General features: G+C 41.9%; 1 protein-coding gene and 1 non-coding gene across 2 annotated transcripts in view; both read right to left on the minus strand.

Moving 5' to 3' along the window:
- Window positions 1-300: 300 nt before the first annotated feature.
- LOC123781575 (maestro heat-like repeat-containing protein family member 1) overlaps window positions 301-15921 on the minus strand; it is a 94513-nt gene continuing 78892 nt past the window's right edge. Inside the window, exons 40-44 of the mRNA XM_087855908.1 lie at window positions 10611-10769; window positions 10108-10230; window positions 9113-9218; window positions 7463-7528; window positions 301-1917 (exon numbers count right to left, since the gene is read on the minus strand). Coding sequence (XP_087712034.1) covers window positions 1523-1917; window positions 7463-7528; window positions 9113-9218; window positions 10108-10230; window positions 10611-10769 — 849 coding nt within the window. The 3' untranslated portion in view covers window positions 301-1522. The remainder of the gene's footprint in view (window positions 1918-7462; window positions 7529-9112; window positions 9219-10107; window positions 10231-10610; window positions 10770-15921) is intronic.
- On the minus strand, window positions 2193-2265 carry TRNAK-UUU (transfer RNA lysine (anticodon UUU)). The gene has a single exon. It is a non-coding gene; the product is annotated as a tRNA-Lys (tRNA).

The following is a 15921-nucleotide window of genomic DNA, read 5'->3' on the forward strand; positions in this document are numbered from 1 at the left end:
TCAGGAGGTCAGTTTTTTATTCTATTCAGGTCTTCAACTGATTGGATGAGGCTCACCCACATTATAGAGGGCAATCTGATTTACTTACTTACAGTTACAATGTTAATCTCATCCAAAGGCATCCTCATAGAAACATCCAGAAAAATGTTTAACCAAATATGTGAGCACTATGGGCCAACCACACTGACACATAAAATTAACCATCATACCCAGGTGATAATGACAGCTATTTATTAGGTGCTTATTTCTACACCAAGTACATGGCTATCTCATTTCATTCCATAAAGCCTATAAAGTAAGTTTAAATATTCTCATTTTTAAATATGAGGAAAACAGTTTTAGAAGGATTTTATCTAAAAGTTCATAAAATTTAGAAGCAATCAAAACCATTCTTATCATGGTTAACTTCAAAGAAGCCAATTAATCAATCTGACCAAAGTGGGAACTAATTCTTTGGTCTTTCCACATCTTTTTTTCTTCCCCAACCTCTTGTTTTTTGTCTTTAAGTAGGCTCCATGCCCAGCACGGAGCCCAGTGTGGAGCCTGAACTCATGACCCTGAGATCAAGACCTGGGCTGAGATCAAGAGTCAGAGGCTTAACCAACTGAGCTGCCCAGGTCCCCTTCTATCTACATCTTTCAAACTTCTCAGAACAGAGTTCCCATAGCCTAAATGTCAGGGCCTTTGAAAAAAGAAAATGCCCTCAGGGCACCTGGGTGGCTCAGTCAGTTGAAGGGCTGACTCTTGATTTCAGCTCAGGTCATGGTCTCGGGGTCATGGGGTAGAGCCCTGCATCTGGCTCTGCACTCAGCAGGGAGTCTGCTTCAGGATTCTCTCTCCCTCTCCTTCTACCCCTCCCCCTGCTCTCATTCTCTCTCTTAAATAATGAATAAATCTTAAAAATAATTTTTTAAATTAGAATGGACTCAAAATTATCCCAACAAGAATGTCACTCCATCACAATCCAAATGCGCTTTCTTAAGTGGGAGAGATCAGGCTGGAGTTATTGCCGCCCCAATGTTTTCACCCATAGCCCGCCTTTTTCTGTACCAACCTGAAATCTGAATGTGCCCTTTAGTGTGTCAGGCCTGGGAATTTCATCCAACGTGTGTGGAGGTGAGAAAAAAAAGATTGGACACTAGGAGCCACGCTGTTCTGACACCCTACTCTTCCTCCCTCTTATCATTTGAAACTTTACCTGAAGGTTGAAGGAGATACTTTCTGAGCTGTCCCTGTCACTCGGGTTTCTCCCCAATCCCCCAAAACTAAGATGAAAGTCATCTTGTCTTAGAATGAGAAAATAAGTTTTATTGACAAATGCATATGCTGATACCCAACAATCCCCTAGGGAGAGAAAGGACCAGAAACATACTGTGTCTTCTAGATCAAAACTGCCTCCTTGGGTTTAATCCAAAGTAGCCCATCCAGTTGGACTATGGTAGGAGGGCTACTGGGAAGCAAAGTACTGACATCTAGACAAGCAAATGGAAAAGGCTGGAGTCCCAGAGCAATTAGGAGCAACTTATTTGGCGGTAGGCCCAGCTTCTGCAGGTGGACTTTCAAATGTCGGGACCTGTGATAGCACTGACGATTTGTCTGAATTGCCTATTATGAGCGGAATATTTTTCACCCTTCTATTGTACCGGTTTCGCAATGAATTTAGAGGTCTTTGAAGCCACTTCCAGATTTTCTTTTTCTGATTGTCACCATCATCTCTTTCCCGTTTGATACTCTTAAACAGTCGCTTCTTTCTTTTGGGGGTTTTCATGCCAGTGACTTTGAAAATATTATTGCTCAACTGGCTCATCCTGGAAGTAGAGACAGAGCCGGGGTTAACATATTCATCAATTTTTTTCAGAGTAGTATTGACCAAAGACTGGATAGACTCCACAGGATCATTCCTCAGACTTCCAATTGCTGAAACCAGAAAGGAGGTCAAATCAGACTCTCGATCTCCAAGGACTATCTACCCAAACCCCATCATTTTCCACCCCTCATACCAGGTTATTATTATATAACTTCATTTACAATAATTTTTGTCACTGTAAAAGTAATACTTGTTTTACTCTAGAAAAATGTTTACGTAAAAATCATTTTTCTAAAAGAAAGAAAAATCACTTACCCCCCCAAGACAATACCGTTAATATTTTTGTACCTATCCTTGCAGTATATATATTTTTAAGTCATCTCTATGCCCAACATGGGGCTTGAACTCATGAACCTGAGATCAAAAGTCTCATGCTCTACTGACTAAGCCAGCCAGGCACACCTGTGGTATTTTTTTTTAATACCAAATATGGACACATCTTTTTACAAAAATAAGATTTACATTTTTTCTTCCCATAAAATATTCCTCTATACAAGGTAATATCCAATCACATGATTCTATCATCATCTCTTTGATGAACTCCCTATTAGTGAATAACTAGGTTGTTTGCAGTATTTCACTGTTAGAAACAATAACCACTAATTCATTCAACGGCTACTATGGAACACTTGCTGTCCCCAGCCATTATGCTAGGTGCTGGGGATGCAGTGGTGAACAAGAAAGATTCCCCACCCTCAAGAACTTAACGTTCTAGTGCAGGAAAGACAAAGCAAACAAGGAAACATAAATAAAGTACAAAGAAGGAAATTTAACAGAGTAATGACAGTGAATAACCAAGAAGGACCTCTTTAGCTAGGCTAGTCAGGGAATGCCTCTCTGAGAAGGTGACATGTGAGCTAAGAGGTAAGAAGCTTCATGAAGAGCAAAGGCAGAAGCAATCCCAAAGGTCAGGTAGGGGGGCACCTACTCACAGTAATCAGTGTGACTACAGCTTCTAGGGACAGAGGAGGTGCTATAGGCTCAGGCTGCAGAGATAGAAGCCGGCCGGCTCAGTCAGGGCCTTCTGGTCAAGCATAAGGGACCAGACTTGACCCAAAGAGCAGTGGAAAGCTACTGAAGGGTTTTAAGCCAGGGGTGACATGATTCAGTATCCACGTTTCAAAGAGAATCTGGCTGCTGTGTAGAGAAGTATAGAGAAGCAGCAGGTGTGGGGGTTGTTAAAGCGGCCCAGTTAGGGAATGGCAGCCAGGGGCTTAGATTCGGGTGGGAACAGAGAGTGCTAAATTGCTTAGCACCCAAAGGATGAAGAGAACAGGAAGAATCTTGGCTCAAAAGGGCCGTCAAGCCCATCAAAGTTGACAGCTTCATGTTGATCTCATTTTTACATAGAACAGGAGAAAGAGCTGGGCTTCAGCTACACAGCAAATATGTAAAGCCTGTGAAGAACCATTTCTTGACCACGAGTTAGGCACTGGATATGGGTGTAAATGTAACTGGAATTACTTTCCTTGGGGAAAAAGTCCCTCCTGTCTAGGTAATGTAGGCAGTCTTTCTTGGATACTGGGTGGGATGAGGAAGGCAAGATGAATTCTCTGGTATACTGAGGAGTCTGGGATTTTCATTCTAGAATACTTTCACTGAAATTCTTCAGTTGCTGGGAATAGGGGTCCACTACCTTGCAAAGACTTCAAAGAGCTGTAATAAATCATAAAGGAAACAAGAACGTGTCTATCTCCAGGTGTCTGCTGGGCATTTCCTCTGAAGTATGATGTCACCATGCCTTCAAAGACAGCGAATCCAGAATATTAGCTTGAGGCAGGTGCCAGGACCTGAAGTGGCTCCAACCAGAGGGCACGTCCCTGAGAACAAGCATGTGCAGGACCAGAACAGCACCGACAGCAAAGCCGGGGCCCCCATGCCAGATCATTTGGACATACACGCCCACTCTTGTATACAACAGCACTGGCACCCAGGGGCAGGGCTATAAAAGCCAACATTCTCTCCATCTTATATCTGGATCAAAGGAAGCAAACTGGGGCAGGAAAGATGGTAAAGAACAAATAATTCAAACATCCTTTCTATTCGGCACTAGAATGAACCACCTGTCTACCACCTATGACAGACACCCTAAACCCTTCTCACGCCCCTTAGAGGAGTTATGAACTGTTTCACCAAGTACCCCTACCGCCCACCACAAAATCCTCACTCTTCACCACGGCTGAAAAGCCCAGTATGATTCTGGTCCCACTGCGGTCCTCTGAGCTCATCTCCTGCTCTTCCTTTTGCTCACTCCATGCCAATGACATTGACTTCTTGTTCTTCCTTGAACATGCGAAGTGCTCTTCCCTCTGATCATCAGATGGTGCCTGCCCTCGCTGCCTCTGGGTCTCTGCTCCAGCACCCCTTCTCAGAGGGGCGCCCCTGCCCTGCCCTGTACCCCCTGACCCTTGGCCTTGCCTTACTTTCTCCATAGTGCCTATTCACATGTATGTACTTGGTTAAGGTACTGGAAGGGGTGGGGGCATGGGGGGGTGGGAACGGACAACATGAGTTTTGTTTGCTGCAGTATCCCAGTGCTTAGAAGAGTAGCTGGTATACAGTAGGTTTTCTATAATTAAGAAACTCATTTAATTGAGAGCAAGGGCAGAAGTACCTGCTACAGCAAACACAGGTGTTTGGCTATTTTAGGGACCAAAGGGTTTGGAAGATGAAGTAAAATTTCTCTTCTGAGATACATTGGGAATATCAGCTCTTCTTCTGACACACCCCAGATTCCCACTCCTTCTTTCTTGGGACTTTAGTAAAATGACAGGACAATGGAGTGAGCATGAGTCAGTGCAAAGATCCCTGAAGTGGAAGTCTAGTTCTTGCTCTCCCAGTAATTCGCTTCCGTGATCTTGGGACAAATGACTCGGCCTACAAAATTAGGAGGGTTATAGTTCAGGATGAGCAAATGCTTCTCTGAAGTACCCCTAACTTCAGAGGCAGAAGAGAATAAATGGGTAACCTCAGGGGTCTAGATGAGTTACCTCAAGTCCCATATAGTCTACAAATCCTTAGAATCTCTTTTATCTTAAAAATGCATGCATAATTTGCATTGTACTCCAAAACATGTCTGTTACTAAAACATTTTTAATGTTTTAATTTAATTTTTTAATTTAATTTTTTTAAAGTAATCTTGCCACCTAATGTGGGGCTCGAACTCACAATCCCGAGATCAAGAGTTGCATGCTTTATCGACTGAGCCAGCCAGGCACCCCTAAATGTTTTAATATTAAAAGGGTATCATTTAGAAATATATACTAAAATATTTATAGATGAATAATATGAAGTCTGAGGTTTGGTTCAGAATAATCTGGCAGGAAGAGGTGCAGGTAGAGAAATAGAGAAAACAAGGAAACCATGAGCTGATACTTTTTGAAGCTTGGGAAGGGGGGCGGTTATTATACTATTTTCTAGACTTTTAAAGAATGCTAAAAACTAAAAGAGAAATCTTGAAACAACCAGAGGAAAGGGCTAGATTACCTGCAATGGAACAAAAATTAGAATGACAGCATGCTTCTTTTAGCAACAAAGAAAACCAGAAGACAATACTATGGTATTTTCGAAATGCTGGGAAAGAAACTGTTGGTCTAGAATTGAGTCACTAACAGTGTCCCCTGGCTGGCTCAGTTGGTGGAACATGTGACTCTGGATCTCAGGGTTGTGGGTTCAAGTCCTACGTTGGGTGTACAGATTACTCTAAAAAAATATAAAATCTTTTAAAAAAATTGTGTCACTTGTAAAGCTACCTTGCAAGAACGGGGGTAAGAAAATGTCATTACAAACAAACAAAAACCAAGAGAGCATAGCATGAAGATAACTGGCACTAAAGAAACTTCTAAAAAGTGTACTTAGGGATGAAAAAAACGAAGGAATGGGGAGCATATAACACTGCATGTAAATCTACGCTGCATAAAGTAACAACAGTAATCATAGTATCTAAATTTTGGGTTAGGGGCGCCTGGGTGGCACAGCGGTTAAGCGTCTGCCTTCGGCTCAGGGCGTGATCCCAGCGTTATGGGATCGAGCCCCACATCAGGCTCCTCCACTATGAGCCTGCTTCTTCCTCTCCCACTCCCCCTGCTTGTGTTCCCTCTCTCACTGGCTGTCTCTATCTCTGTCGAATAAATAAATAAAATCTTTAAAAATAAATAAATAAATTTTGGGTTAAAAAAAGAGAATTAAAATATACACTAACAAAAGTCTGTAAAGTGAAGTGAAAGGGGTGGTAATTAGAATTCATGTTGATGCTGGAGGGAAAGTTAAAATGTTGTTTCACTTTAAACCCTGTTGAGCTCAACATGCGTGATAAAAGTCTATCTTCTGGACAAATACCATATGATTTCATTCATATGAGGAATTTAAGAAAGAAAACAAATGAACATAGGGGAAGGGAAGGAAAAATAAAATAAGATGAAAACAGAGAAGGAGGCAAACCATAAGACTCTTAACTCTAGGAAACAAACTGAGGGCTGCTGGAGGGGAGGTGGATGTAGGGCTGGGGTAACTGGGTGATGGGCATTAAGGAGGCACTTGATGGAATGAGCACTGGGTGTTGTATACAACTGATGAATCACTAAATTCTACCTCTGAAACTAATAATACACTTTACATTAAACTGAATTTAAATTAAAAAATTTTTTTAAAAAGTCTACTTTCTGGTAACTAGCCTGAAGAAACACTTACACCTATATATAAAGAAATGTATATAAGAATGTTCACGGTAGCATTGTTTGAATAGTAAACAATTTTGGAAATGATTTAAATGACAATCTACCAAGGGTTATAAGACTGCAGCAGATCTGCATGTACCACCATACCGAGAAGGGAAAAAAGCAAGTTGCAGAAACTGTATATACCTGTATCTATCTATATGATATATATCATAAATTATATATTATATAACATATATGTTTTATGTGTACTGCAAGAGAATACAGGACTACAGCAAACAGACAGGGAGAAGTGGGGAGAGAAGCCAGACTTGGCAGTGAATAGAACTTTACCCTAAAAATAAAAACAAAAACAAAACATTTATCTTTATCAATAATGTTTCTATTTATTTGCAAACAGACTATATTCATGTATTTCTTCTTGTAAATATAAGTTAATTGTAAAATATTTTACTGTAATAAAAAAGAACACAAAACTCCAAGTTCTTAGGGGACAGGGTGTTTCTCCCTTGAATACCACTGCAGCTAGCAGCTGACAGCACATGATAAATGTTGAGTGATTACAACATTTTTGTTAGCTGTGTTTTTCTCTAACTAGCATGACAATGGATAACTCGTCTTCTTCCTCCTACCTAGCCCCATTTTCTACTTTTATTTATTTAGTCTTCCAAGATTTTATTTTAAGTGATCTCTACACCCAACATGGGGCTCGAACTCAACGACCCCAAATCAAGAGTCACACGTTCCTCCGACTGAGCAAGGCAGGTGCCCCATTTTCTACTTTAATATATAACATTTATAATAGTAAAAATGTACTTTATTTGAAATAACAAAATAGGTCCTTAAGGAATCTCCCCCCCTTTCTGTCTTGCCCCATTGCCTTGTGCACCCAGAGCTCAGGGACAAGGCTCGGACTCACCATTCTGTAACAGCTCCACATCATCCTCATGTATTTGACTCATGCTTAGCTTCTTAGCTGTTAATCCTGAAGATAGGACAGATGCAAAGTCACTCCAGAATTCCTGGCCCTTTTGGCCACCCTTACCCATTCCGTACCAAACAAGGAAGCTTGTAAACCAGTTCTAGCAAGAAATGTTTCTATGAGATGCCTTGTAGTCTATGTGCCAGCGTTCTAGTGGAAGAACAACCCTCAGAGTGGCGGTGACCCAGGAAAATGTTGTTGGCATGTGACAAGTAGGGCACGAACCCAGGATGTCAAACGCCATGGGGTTCCCACACCAAAAGAAAAATGGACAAAGGGCATGAGGCAATTAATTTGCAAAAATAAAATAAGCATTGCTAAGGAACATAGGAAAACAATATTTCACTTCACTTCTGATAAAAAAAAATATTCATCAGAACAACAACAACTCTTTTTGCCTATCAAATTGGTAATGATTTTTAAAATATTACCCAGAGTTGGCAAATATCTGCAAAATGGAAACTTGCATGCAGAACTGTTAACAATGGAAAACAATTCAAACTTTTTTTTTTAAGATTTATTTTATTTCAGAGAGAGAGAGCGCGCACAGGGGAGAGGGGCAGAGAGAGATAGAAACACACGCAGACTGCGTGCTGAGCATGGAGCCCGACATGGGGCTCGATCTCATGACCCTGAGATCAGACCTGAGCCAAAACCAAGAGTTGGATGCTCAACCGACTCTGCCACCCAGGCACCCTCTGATTCAAACTTTTTAGATGGCAGTTAAAGCAGCAAAATCCTTAAAATTTTGCATACCCTTTGGGCCTAGCAATTCTACTTATGAAGAAATTTATCTTAAAATAATCATGATGGCATGTAGAGATTTAATCACCATGTCCCTGCTTATAAAAACAAAAGATGAGGTGGGCTACTTAAAAACAAAAAACAAAAATGACACAGTCTCAATATTCAAAAATAAGGAAGGATTAAGTAGTTCCATAAATCCACCCATAAATGGAATTAATATTACACAGGGGTGAAAAGCAATGCTGAAGGGCACGTTAATGGCACATATTTGCGACCCAGAAAGGGAAAACAACAGTAGACCAAACTTCATGTTTTTAAAATGGCTATGTGTGTGTGAGTGTATGTGTGAGTAGTATATTCTTAGGGGAAAATTCTAGAATGTTAACAGTGGTTAAACCCAAATGCTAGAATTTCTGGCATTATTTATTTTCTTCTTTTTTGCCAATCTGAATTTTTTAGGTTTTCTAACATTCACACATACTGTACTACTATCCTTGTTTAAAACAAAAATATTTTTGAAAATCCATAGGGTTCCTGTGAAAGCAATAGTTTTTCCCCTTCCAAACGAATATGGTTCTCTTCTGCACTCTACAGAGTGCAGACCATGTGGGTGGATCCTCACAGAGTGGGGCAAAGGCACATAGCCTTCTCTTCCTCCTCTAGCTTTCTAACAGGGACTTCGAGCCTGGTCACAGGACAACCTCTCTAATCAGATCCGAGCTAGGGAAGGAGGTGACCGGCTTCACGGTACCGTGGTTCTGGCTTAGCCCTTGCAGAAGGTCAAGGAGGGCTCCCCTGCTGAAGAGAAGAGGGAGGGGTGGCCAGGAGGAAGCATCTTACCTATGAAGTTGATGGCAGCTGCCCTTAGGAAGGACTGAGGGCTCTTCAGGAAGCCAAAGCTCTGGCACAGTAAGTCCCCCACCAGCTGTGTTTTGCTTGTGCTCACCTGTGAAGCCAAAGAGGGGTGGTACTGACCAGGAGCTAGGGGTGGGGGGCCCTAGAAATGCTCCTAACCCTCTCACCCTGTCCACAAGCAGCACTGTTCTGTCTTCAGGCAGCTGAAGGTGCTTGAATGTGTAGCCGCAGACACCCAGACCCCAGGAAGAGGGCAGACTTAGCAGGAAGATCATAGAGAGAATTTTGCTCCTTCATACCAACATGATAAGGGAAGAAACAACTGATTTGGAGTCAGGAGACGTGGGATTGAATCCTGGCCCTGACACCGGCTTCAGTTTTCTCATCTGTAACAGTTGAAATAAAACCTGCCCAACCTCTTTCACATAATTGTAAGGCTCCAATGGGATAACAGATATAGAAGTGCTTGTAAACTGTAAAGTGCTCTACCTATGGAAGGTAAAATAAGCATCAAAATCCATAGTATTAAAATTACTAATGTTGGTTCCTAACCTACTTGCTTAGCCCTTAAATATTTACTTTTCCGGAAGGATTCCTGATCCTGCCCTGTTCTCAACTTCGTAGGAGCCGCAGACCCTTAACACCATGACTACTGACCAAAAGCCCTGATGACTCCTGCCTACATCTTTTCCTACCAGCTGTAACCAGAAAACTTCTGTCCCACTGCTATCTACTACCCTCACATGACCTTCCTCACCTCTGAAAGCAGAGACTGGGATGCTGCTAAGAGAATCAGAGATGAAGAATGAGGGACTGGCAGCCCAAATGTGGATTCTCAGAGTTTGCTCATGATAAAGAATGAGAATCAAGGAATGAGAAGAATGTATCTTCTGTCAGCCTTCCCCTATGTAGCCTCTCAGCCTGCCTCTGAGTCCCTAACCTGAGTACTGTGGCCTGTCTTCTCAGAGACTCTTACTCACCAGGTACCTGCACGTTTCTTCCAATACCTGGATGTGATCGCTGAGGGTGGTATGCCGGAATGTCTGTGTGAGTGATGACCAGCCAATCACATTGGTCCACTCGGTCAGGGCCCCACCGCAGGCCTACATGATGGAGAGAAGGGAATTCCCAAAGCCTCTCTCCTATGGCTGTACAGAGCCAGGCCAGGCAGCTAAGCAGAAGACCACAAAGCTAGCCCCCAAGGGGCATCGTTGTGGGTTCGTAGGTGGGATCAGGTGAAACATGGGACCTTGTTCATGACATGGGACATGAATACCTTCAGGAAGCAGAACCATATCAGGATGAGATCAATGGCACCCAAAAGAGGGTAAAGGGGCTCAGAGCCAGCCTGAAGGATGACACCAAGGAGGTGGATATGAAATGTACAGCCAAGGCTGGGCTCATGAAAAAGGGCCAAAGGCTATGCTCTAGCAGAAAGAGGGATGAATCAGGCTGAGGTTGGCAGCACAGAGGTCACCAGTACCTTGACTACCTCGGTGTTGTTATCCTGAATGCTAAGCAGCAGTGGGACTAGAAAAGTGTAGATCTCTCTTCGGGTGGAGAGTCCAGGCTTGAATTTGTCAACTTGACGCAACATGTAGCCCAGGGCAGAGGTGGCCGAAATCTTCACCTGGTCCCTCTCCTGCCAGACAGAGCAAAATGGAGCTAAGGCAGCTGTGGCTTCCCTCTGGCCCTGCCTGGCCTGGTTTCCATACTCCCACATCTCACTTCCATGTCCAAAGTACACGGATGGCATTGTGTTACATAATGCAAAGCCATCGTGGTTTGTGTATCTGAGTAATTCTCTTTAGAGCCGCAGAGCTACTAAGTCCCTTTGTTAAGGCACAGAGCTAGGGAAACCAAGACCATAGTTTCAGATCTGCCCTGGACCATATCTACAACTTGTAACTTAATTCTCCCCTAGGGATTTAGCTTTAAAATATATGTATTTTTAAGAATACATACGGTTATCCTAGTTATGCTGTGAATAAAATTGCTTAATCTATATATTGGTTTGTATTAATTAACAATGGTCATAAACAGCTAAACTATACACTTTCAAGAGTATATATTAATTGAACAAACATTAACTGAGTAGCTATCATGAGCTAGGCATAGTGCCAAATAACAGAGACATGGTGGGACAAACAGATAGTCCCTGAACTTGTAGGATTTGGGAAGCAGATATTTTAACAAATTGGATGTACACATTATTATTTTTTGCCCAGTGAACAAAATAGCCAGAGAGATGACTCAATGTCAGTACTTTAACTAAAAAGTATCACAGGCAGATCAGCTCAAGATCAATGACTATTATTACTTCAGTTATCCCTTCTTGCCCCAAATTCCTGAAAGAAATAGTAGAGATATGGTTTTTGTAAATCCATTACGGATCTGAAATAGTAGATGGGATCCCCCCACAAGAACTAGAGTACGCCTGAAAGACAAACAGCAGACAGGAATTAACGTTGAAACCACCGCCTAAAGTTTGGGCAAGAACAGACTGCTGGAGGAGGTGGGTATGTTCTGGGAATGTTCCAAGCTTAACAGCTGGGAATACAGGGAGCAGAAGGGGATGCTGGGCAACCGACAGGGTGGTCATTTGGAGTGCTGTAGTTCAGGCATACAATCTCCTTCCACCTTCTCCTTGCACCCTGCCCTCCCAATATCCTCCTTATTAAGTAGCAAGCAGCAGGGGAATATAACACCCCAACAGAGCAGGGAGTGTACTGTCTAGACCAGAGTGAGGATGGTGCCCTGGGTGTCTGGCAATACCCAGGAAGAGCAGGGAGCCCGATAGTCAGAAGACTCGCTATTGGCACATCCAAATGTCCACATATCTCTGGCCGCTTCCCCGTAATTACTGAAGTCAGACTGCAGTAATAGGTATTACTTTCACAGAGGGCCAGTTAAAAGTCAGTAATGTAAAATTTCCAGAACTTACTGCCAAGACTCTTCAAACGTTTAGGAAAACCAGCACCACAAGAGAAAAAAAAAAAAAACCTGCAACGTCCAAGGGCACAATTAATAATATAATAAAAACAAAACTTCAGAGAAAGTATAACTGAATCCTCAGGAAGATTATGTTAAAAAAGTTATTGAGAACATTTTTTAAACTTTGAAATTATAAGTAAATAAGTAGACAAATAAATACAGTCAAAGGTAAGGCAGTGTCCCTATAGAATAATGTAATAGGTAGTCAGATACCACACGATCAACCAGAAGAAAAAAATGAAGAGGACCTGCTTCATAAAAAATTTTTTAAAATGTAATAAAAATTCAATAGGTGGGTTGAATAGCAGAATAACCACAGCTAAAGTAAGAAGGGAATCAGCCCAGAAATTCTTCCAAGGTAGACAAAGAGAGGAGAAATAGAAAATAAAAATTAAGAAACACAGAGAATAAATCTAAAGAAATCCCAAAGAATAGGACAGAAAGAAGAGAGAAAAGAGGATACACCAACAAAATAAAGAAGAATAGTTTATAAATGATTAAACTACTGAGCTTTGCCTAAGTAAGTTCCTATGAGTAGGTGAATAGTAAAGCAGCACCAGGAACCCAGATCCTATGATCTCTGGGTCAGGGTTCTTTTCATTCTGCCAGGTTTCATTGTATAAATGATGACAATTTACTATTCCTTGATTAGACCATAAATCAACTTTCCATTCTAGCAATATGGAAGAAAAGATAACCTGACAACTTTCCCACTATAAATAACTTTAAATGCTAGATAAAATATACAAAATACTTTTTTAAATGCTGAGCTTTAAGAAAATAAGATCCCCAGACGCCAAAGATGAACAGGTTGCTGACCCTCCAGCTACTGCAGGGACAGGCAGATATCACTGGTCTCAATAACCTAGGGTCACATCTGTTCATACCTGCTGGTCTTCCTAGCCTGCCTTACAAGGCAACCAGAAGCTGAGAAGCAAGCACCATGGACAGACAGACAGCTCCAAGAGAAGCCTTCTACTTAATGCTCAAAGAGCCAGAAAGGCAAATCAAAATGCTCAAAGAGAATAGGGAAATCCCTCATTTCTTTTTTCTTCCCTCTATTCTCCCATATCACAGTTCTAAAACAAGCCCCATGGGAGTCTATAGGAGCCAAAACTCTCAGGGAGGGGAAACTGACTCTCCGTTTGAAGGAGCTTAGGGCCCAAGAGGATGGACAAACCCCCTTTGCTTTATTTCCTCTGCCCTCATGCCACTTGGCCCAGATGTGAGCATAGTCACAGAAGTGCCTGACATTGCAGAGTAACTAAAGCACCAGCCCTTTTTGCGAGACAACTGGAAAAAGGGAACCCCAAAGAACTGTAAAACCAGGGAAGTCACAGAGAGGGAGGAGCTAGGGACAGTGCCCCTATAAAGTTGTTTATGAACTCCTGTGCTCACTCCACGCATAGACCTAACTGTAAACCACATACTAGACTTTGAAAACTGAACTACAGAAGAGACAACGGTTCAGATCCCAGGCTGGCCAGTGGGTGGCACAAACTCAGAAGAGCAAAGGCTATGAATTCAAAACGGACATTGAAATCACAGCCCCCACACACAGAAGGCTAGTCAGAACTTGCAGCCTGAAGTTAAACAGATCAATTGCTGCTAACACAATAATATCAACATTCTCCATAGGACTTAAGTGACACCCAGAGTCATATAACCTAATATTCATAATGTCCATGATACAATCCCAAAATTACTCAGCATGCAAAGGCTGAAAGCAGTTATTATACAAAATGCACAAAAAAGCAACAATGAATACTCTTGAAATAAATACAGAAATAAAAATTTTCAGCAAAGAAACAATATATCAAAAAGAAACTTGAGAACCAAGAAATACGAGACTGGGTACATTCATTGGCAAAACAGATATCGGAGGAAAGTGAACTTGAAGACAGAGCAATAAAAAGTATCTAGTCTGAACAAAAAAAGAAAAAGTGATTGAAAATGAACAAAATCCTGGGACCTATGGGACAATAACAAAAAGCCTAAATATTTGTGCCATCAGATTTCTAAAAGGAGAGGGGAAAGTATAGTGCTGAAAAAACTTGAAAGAAATAATGGTTGAAAACTTCTCAAGTTTGGTGAAAGACATAAACAGAGATTTCAAGAAACTCAGAGAACTCAACCAGGCTAAGCCCAAAGTAATCCATGCCAACACCTCCTAATCTATTTAAAGGTAAAGACACATGTGAGGCAAAATAAAGACATTTTTAGACAAAGACTGAGAGTGTTTCCTATTAACAGACCCTTGAGGAAGAAAACACAAAGGAAGAAGAAAAAAAAATGTATCCGGAGGGGAGCAGAGAGCTGTGAGAAGAAAAGGAAGGCAAAGACGTTTGTCCATGTTTATAAATCGAAGTAAGTATTAATTGTACAAAACAATAACAACGATTATGCTGGTAACGATGACATAAAGACCAAATCCAGGGATTTTAAAAGACTGTGGAACTAAAATCCTAGACAATGTTAATCCATAATATGGGAGAGTGTCATTATAGCTAAATCTTTCTTTTTTTAAAAAAAGATTTATTTATTTTAAAGAGAGAGAGAGCATGTGAGTGTGTGGGGGGGGGAAGAGCAGGGGGAGAGGGAAAGAGAGAGAATCTCAAGCAGACTCCCCACTGAGCATGGAGCCAGATGCAGGGCATAATCCCACAATGCTGAGATCATGACCAGAGCTGAAACCAAGAGCTGGACACTCAATGGATTAAGTCACCCAGACACCCCAGAGTTACAGCATTCTAAGCAGGGCATTCTAAGGTCCTTATATTTTGGGTGGATGATAAAGATATTATCCTTAGCCTTTGTTAAGTATACATGGTGAATTTTAAAACATGTAAAAATGGATAAATCAGGGGGTGCCTGGGCAGCTCAGTCTGTTAAGCATCTAACTTTTGGTTTCAGCTCAGGTCATGATCTCAGGGTCATGAGATCAAGCCCCGCATCTGGCTCCATGCTCAGAGGGGAGTCTGCCTGAGAGTCTCTCTCTCTCCCTCTGTCCCTCCCCCACCTCAAATAAATAAATAAAATTTTTTTTAAAGATTTTATTTATTCATTTGACAGAGATAGAGACAGCCATGAGAGAGGGAACACAAGCAGGGGGAGTGGGAGAGGAAGAAGCAGGCTCCCAGCGGAGGAGCCTGATGTGGGGCTCGATCCCAGAAGGCCAGGATCACGCCCTGAGCCGAAGGCAGACGCTCAAAGACTGAGCCACCCAGGCGCCCCTTAAATAAATAAATAAAATCTTAAAAAAAAAAAAGAAAAAAATAGATGAATCAGACATTGACCCTGCCATCATGGAGTGTCCAGGCTCACAAAAGAGATGAGATCAATACAAAACTAATTCAAATCCAAAGTTCTAAAAATTACAGAGTTATAGATGCCAGAATAGGGGCATTGAAAGCATGCGTCAAGTTTCTTGGCTCTAAAATTCTATGATCTGTAGGGAGGCTAAGACGTGGAGTGGATTGCTCTGGGCAGTTCAGACTCCTGATCCTTTGGGTCCTTTCGACAAGGTTGCTAGCATTCTGGGGTCCCTGTGTTGTCTAGGAAGAGGGTAGAGTTGTGGGTTGTCTCCCCACTCTTCACTCCAGAACAAATTTCATAGCAGCATGTCATTTTTTTTTCCTTCAGTGGCTCCTGGTGAGAGAATAGGTAGATGAGTGTGCGCTAGGTCTGTCTGTAATAGGGAATGCATCCGGGACGATTTTATGCATGGGTTCAAGTAGCCAAGTCTCCTTTTGGCTGCCCTTCCATGACTTCAGCCTTCCACCAAGTCCCATAGACCCGCC

This window comes from Ursus americanus, chromosome 25, assembly GCF_024610735.1.
Source record: "Ursus americanus isolate L20-20 chromosome 25, mUrsAme1.1.p, whole genome shotgun sequence".
Lineage (NCBI taxonomy): Eukaryota > Metazoa > Chordata > Mammalia > Carnivora > Ursidae > Ursus > Ursus americanus.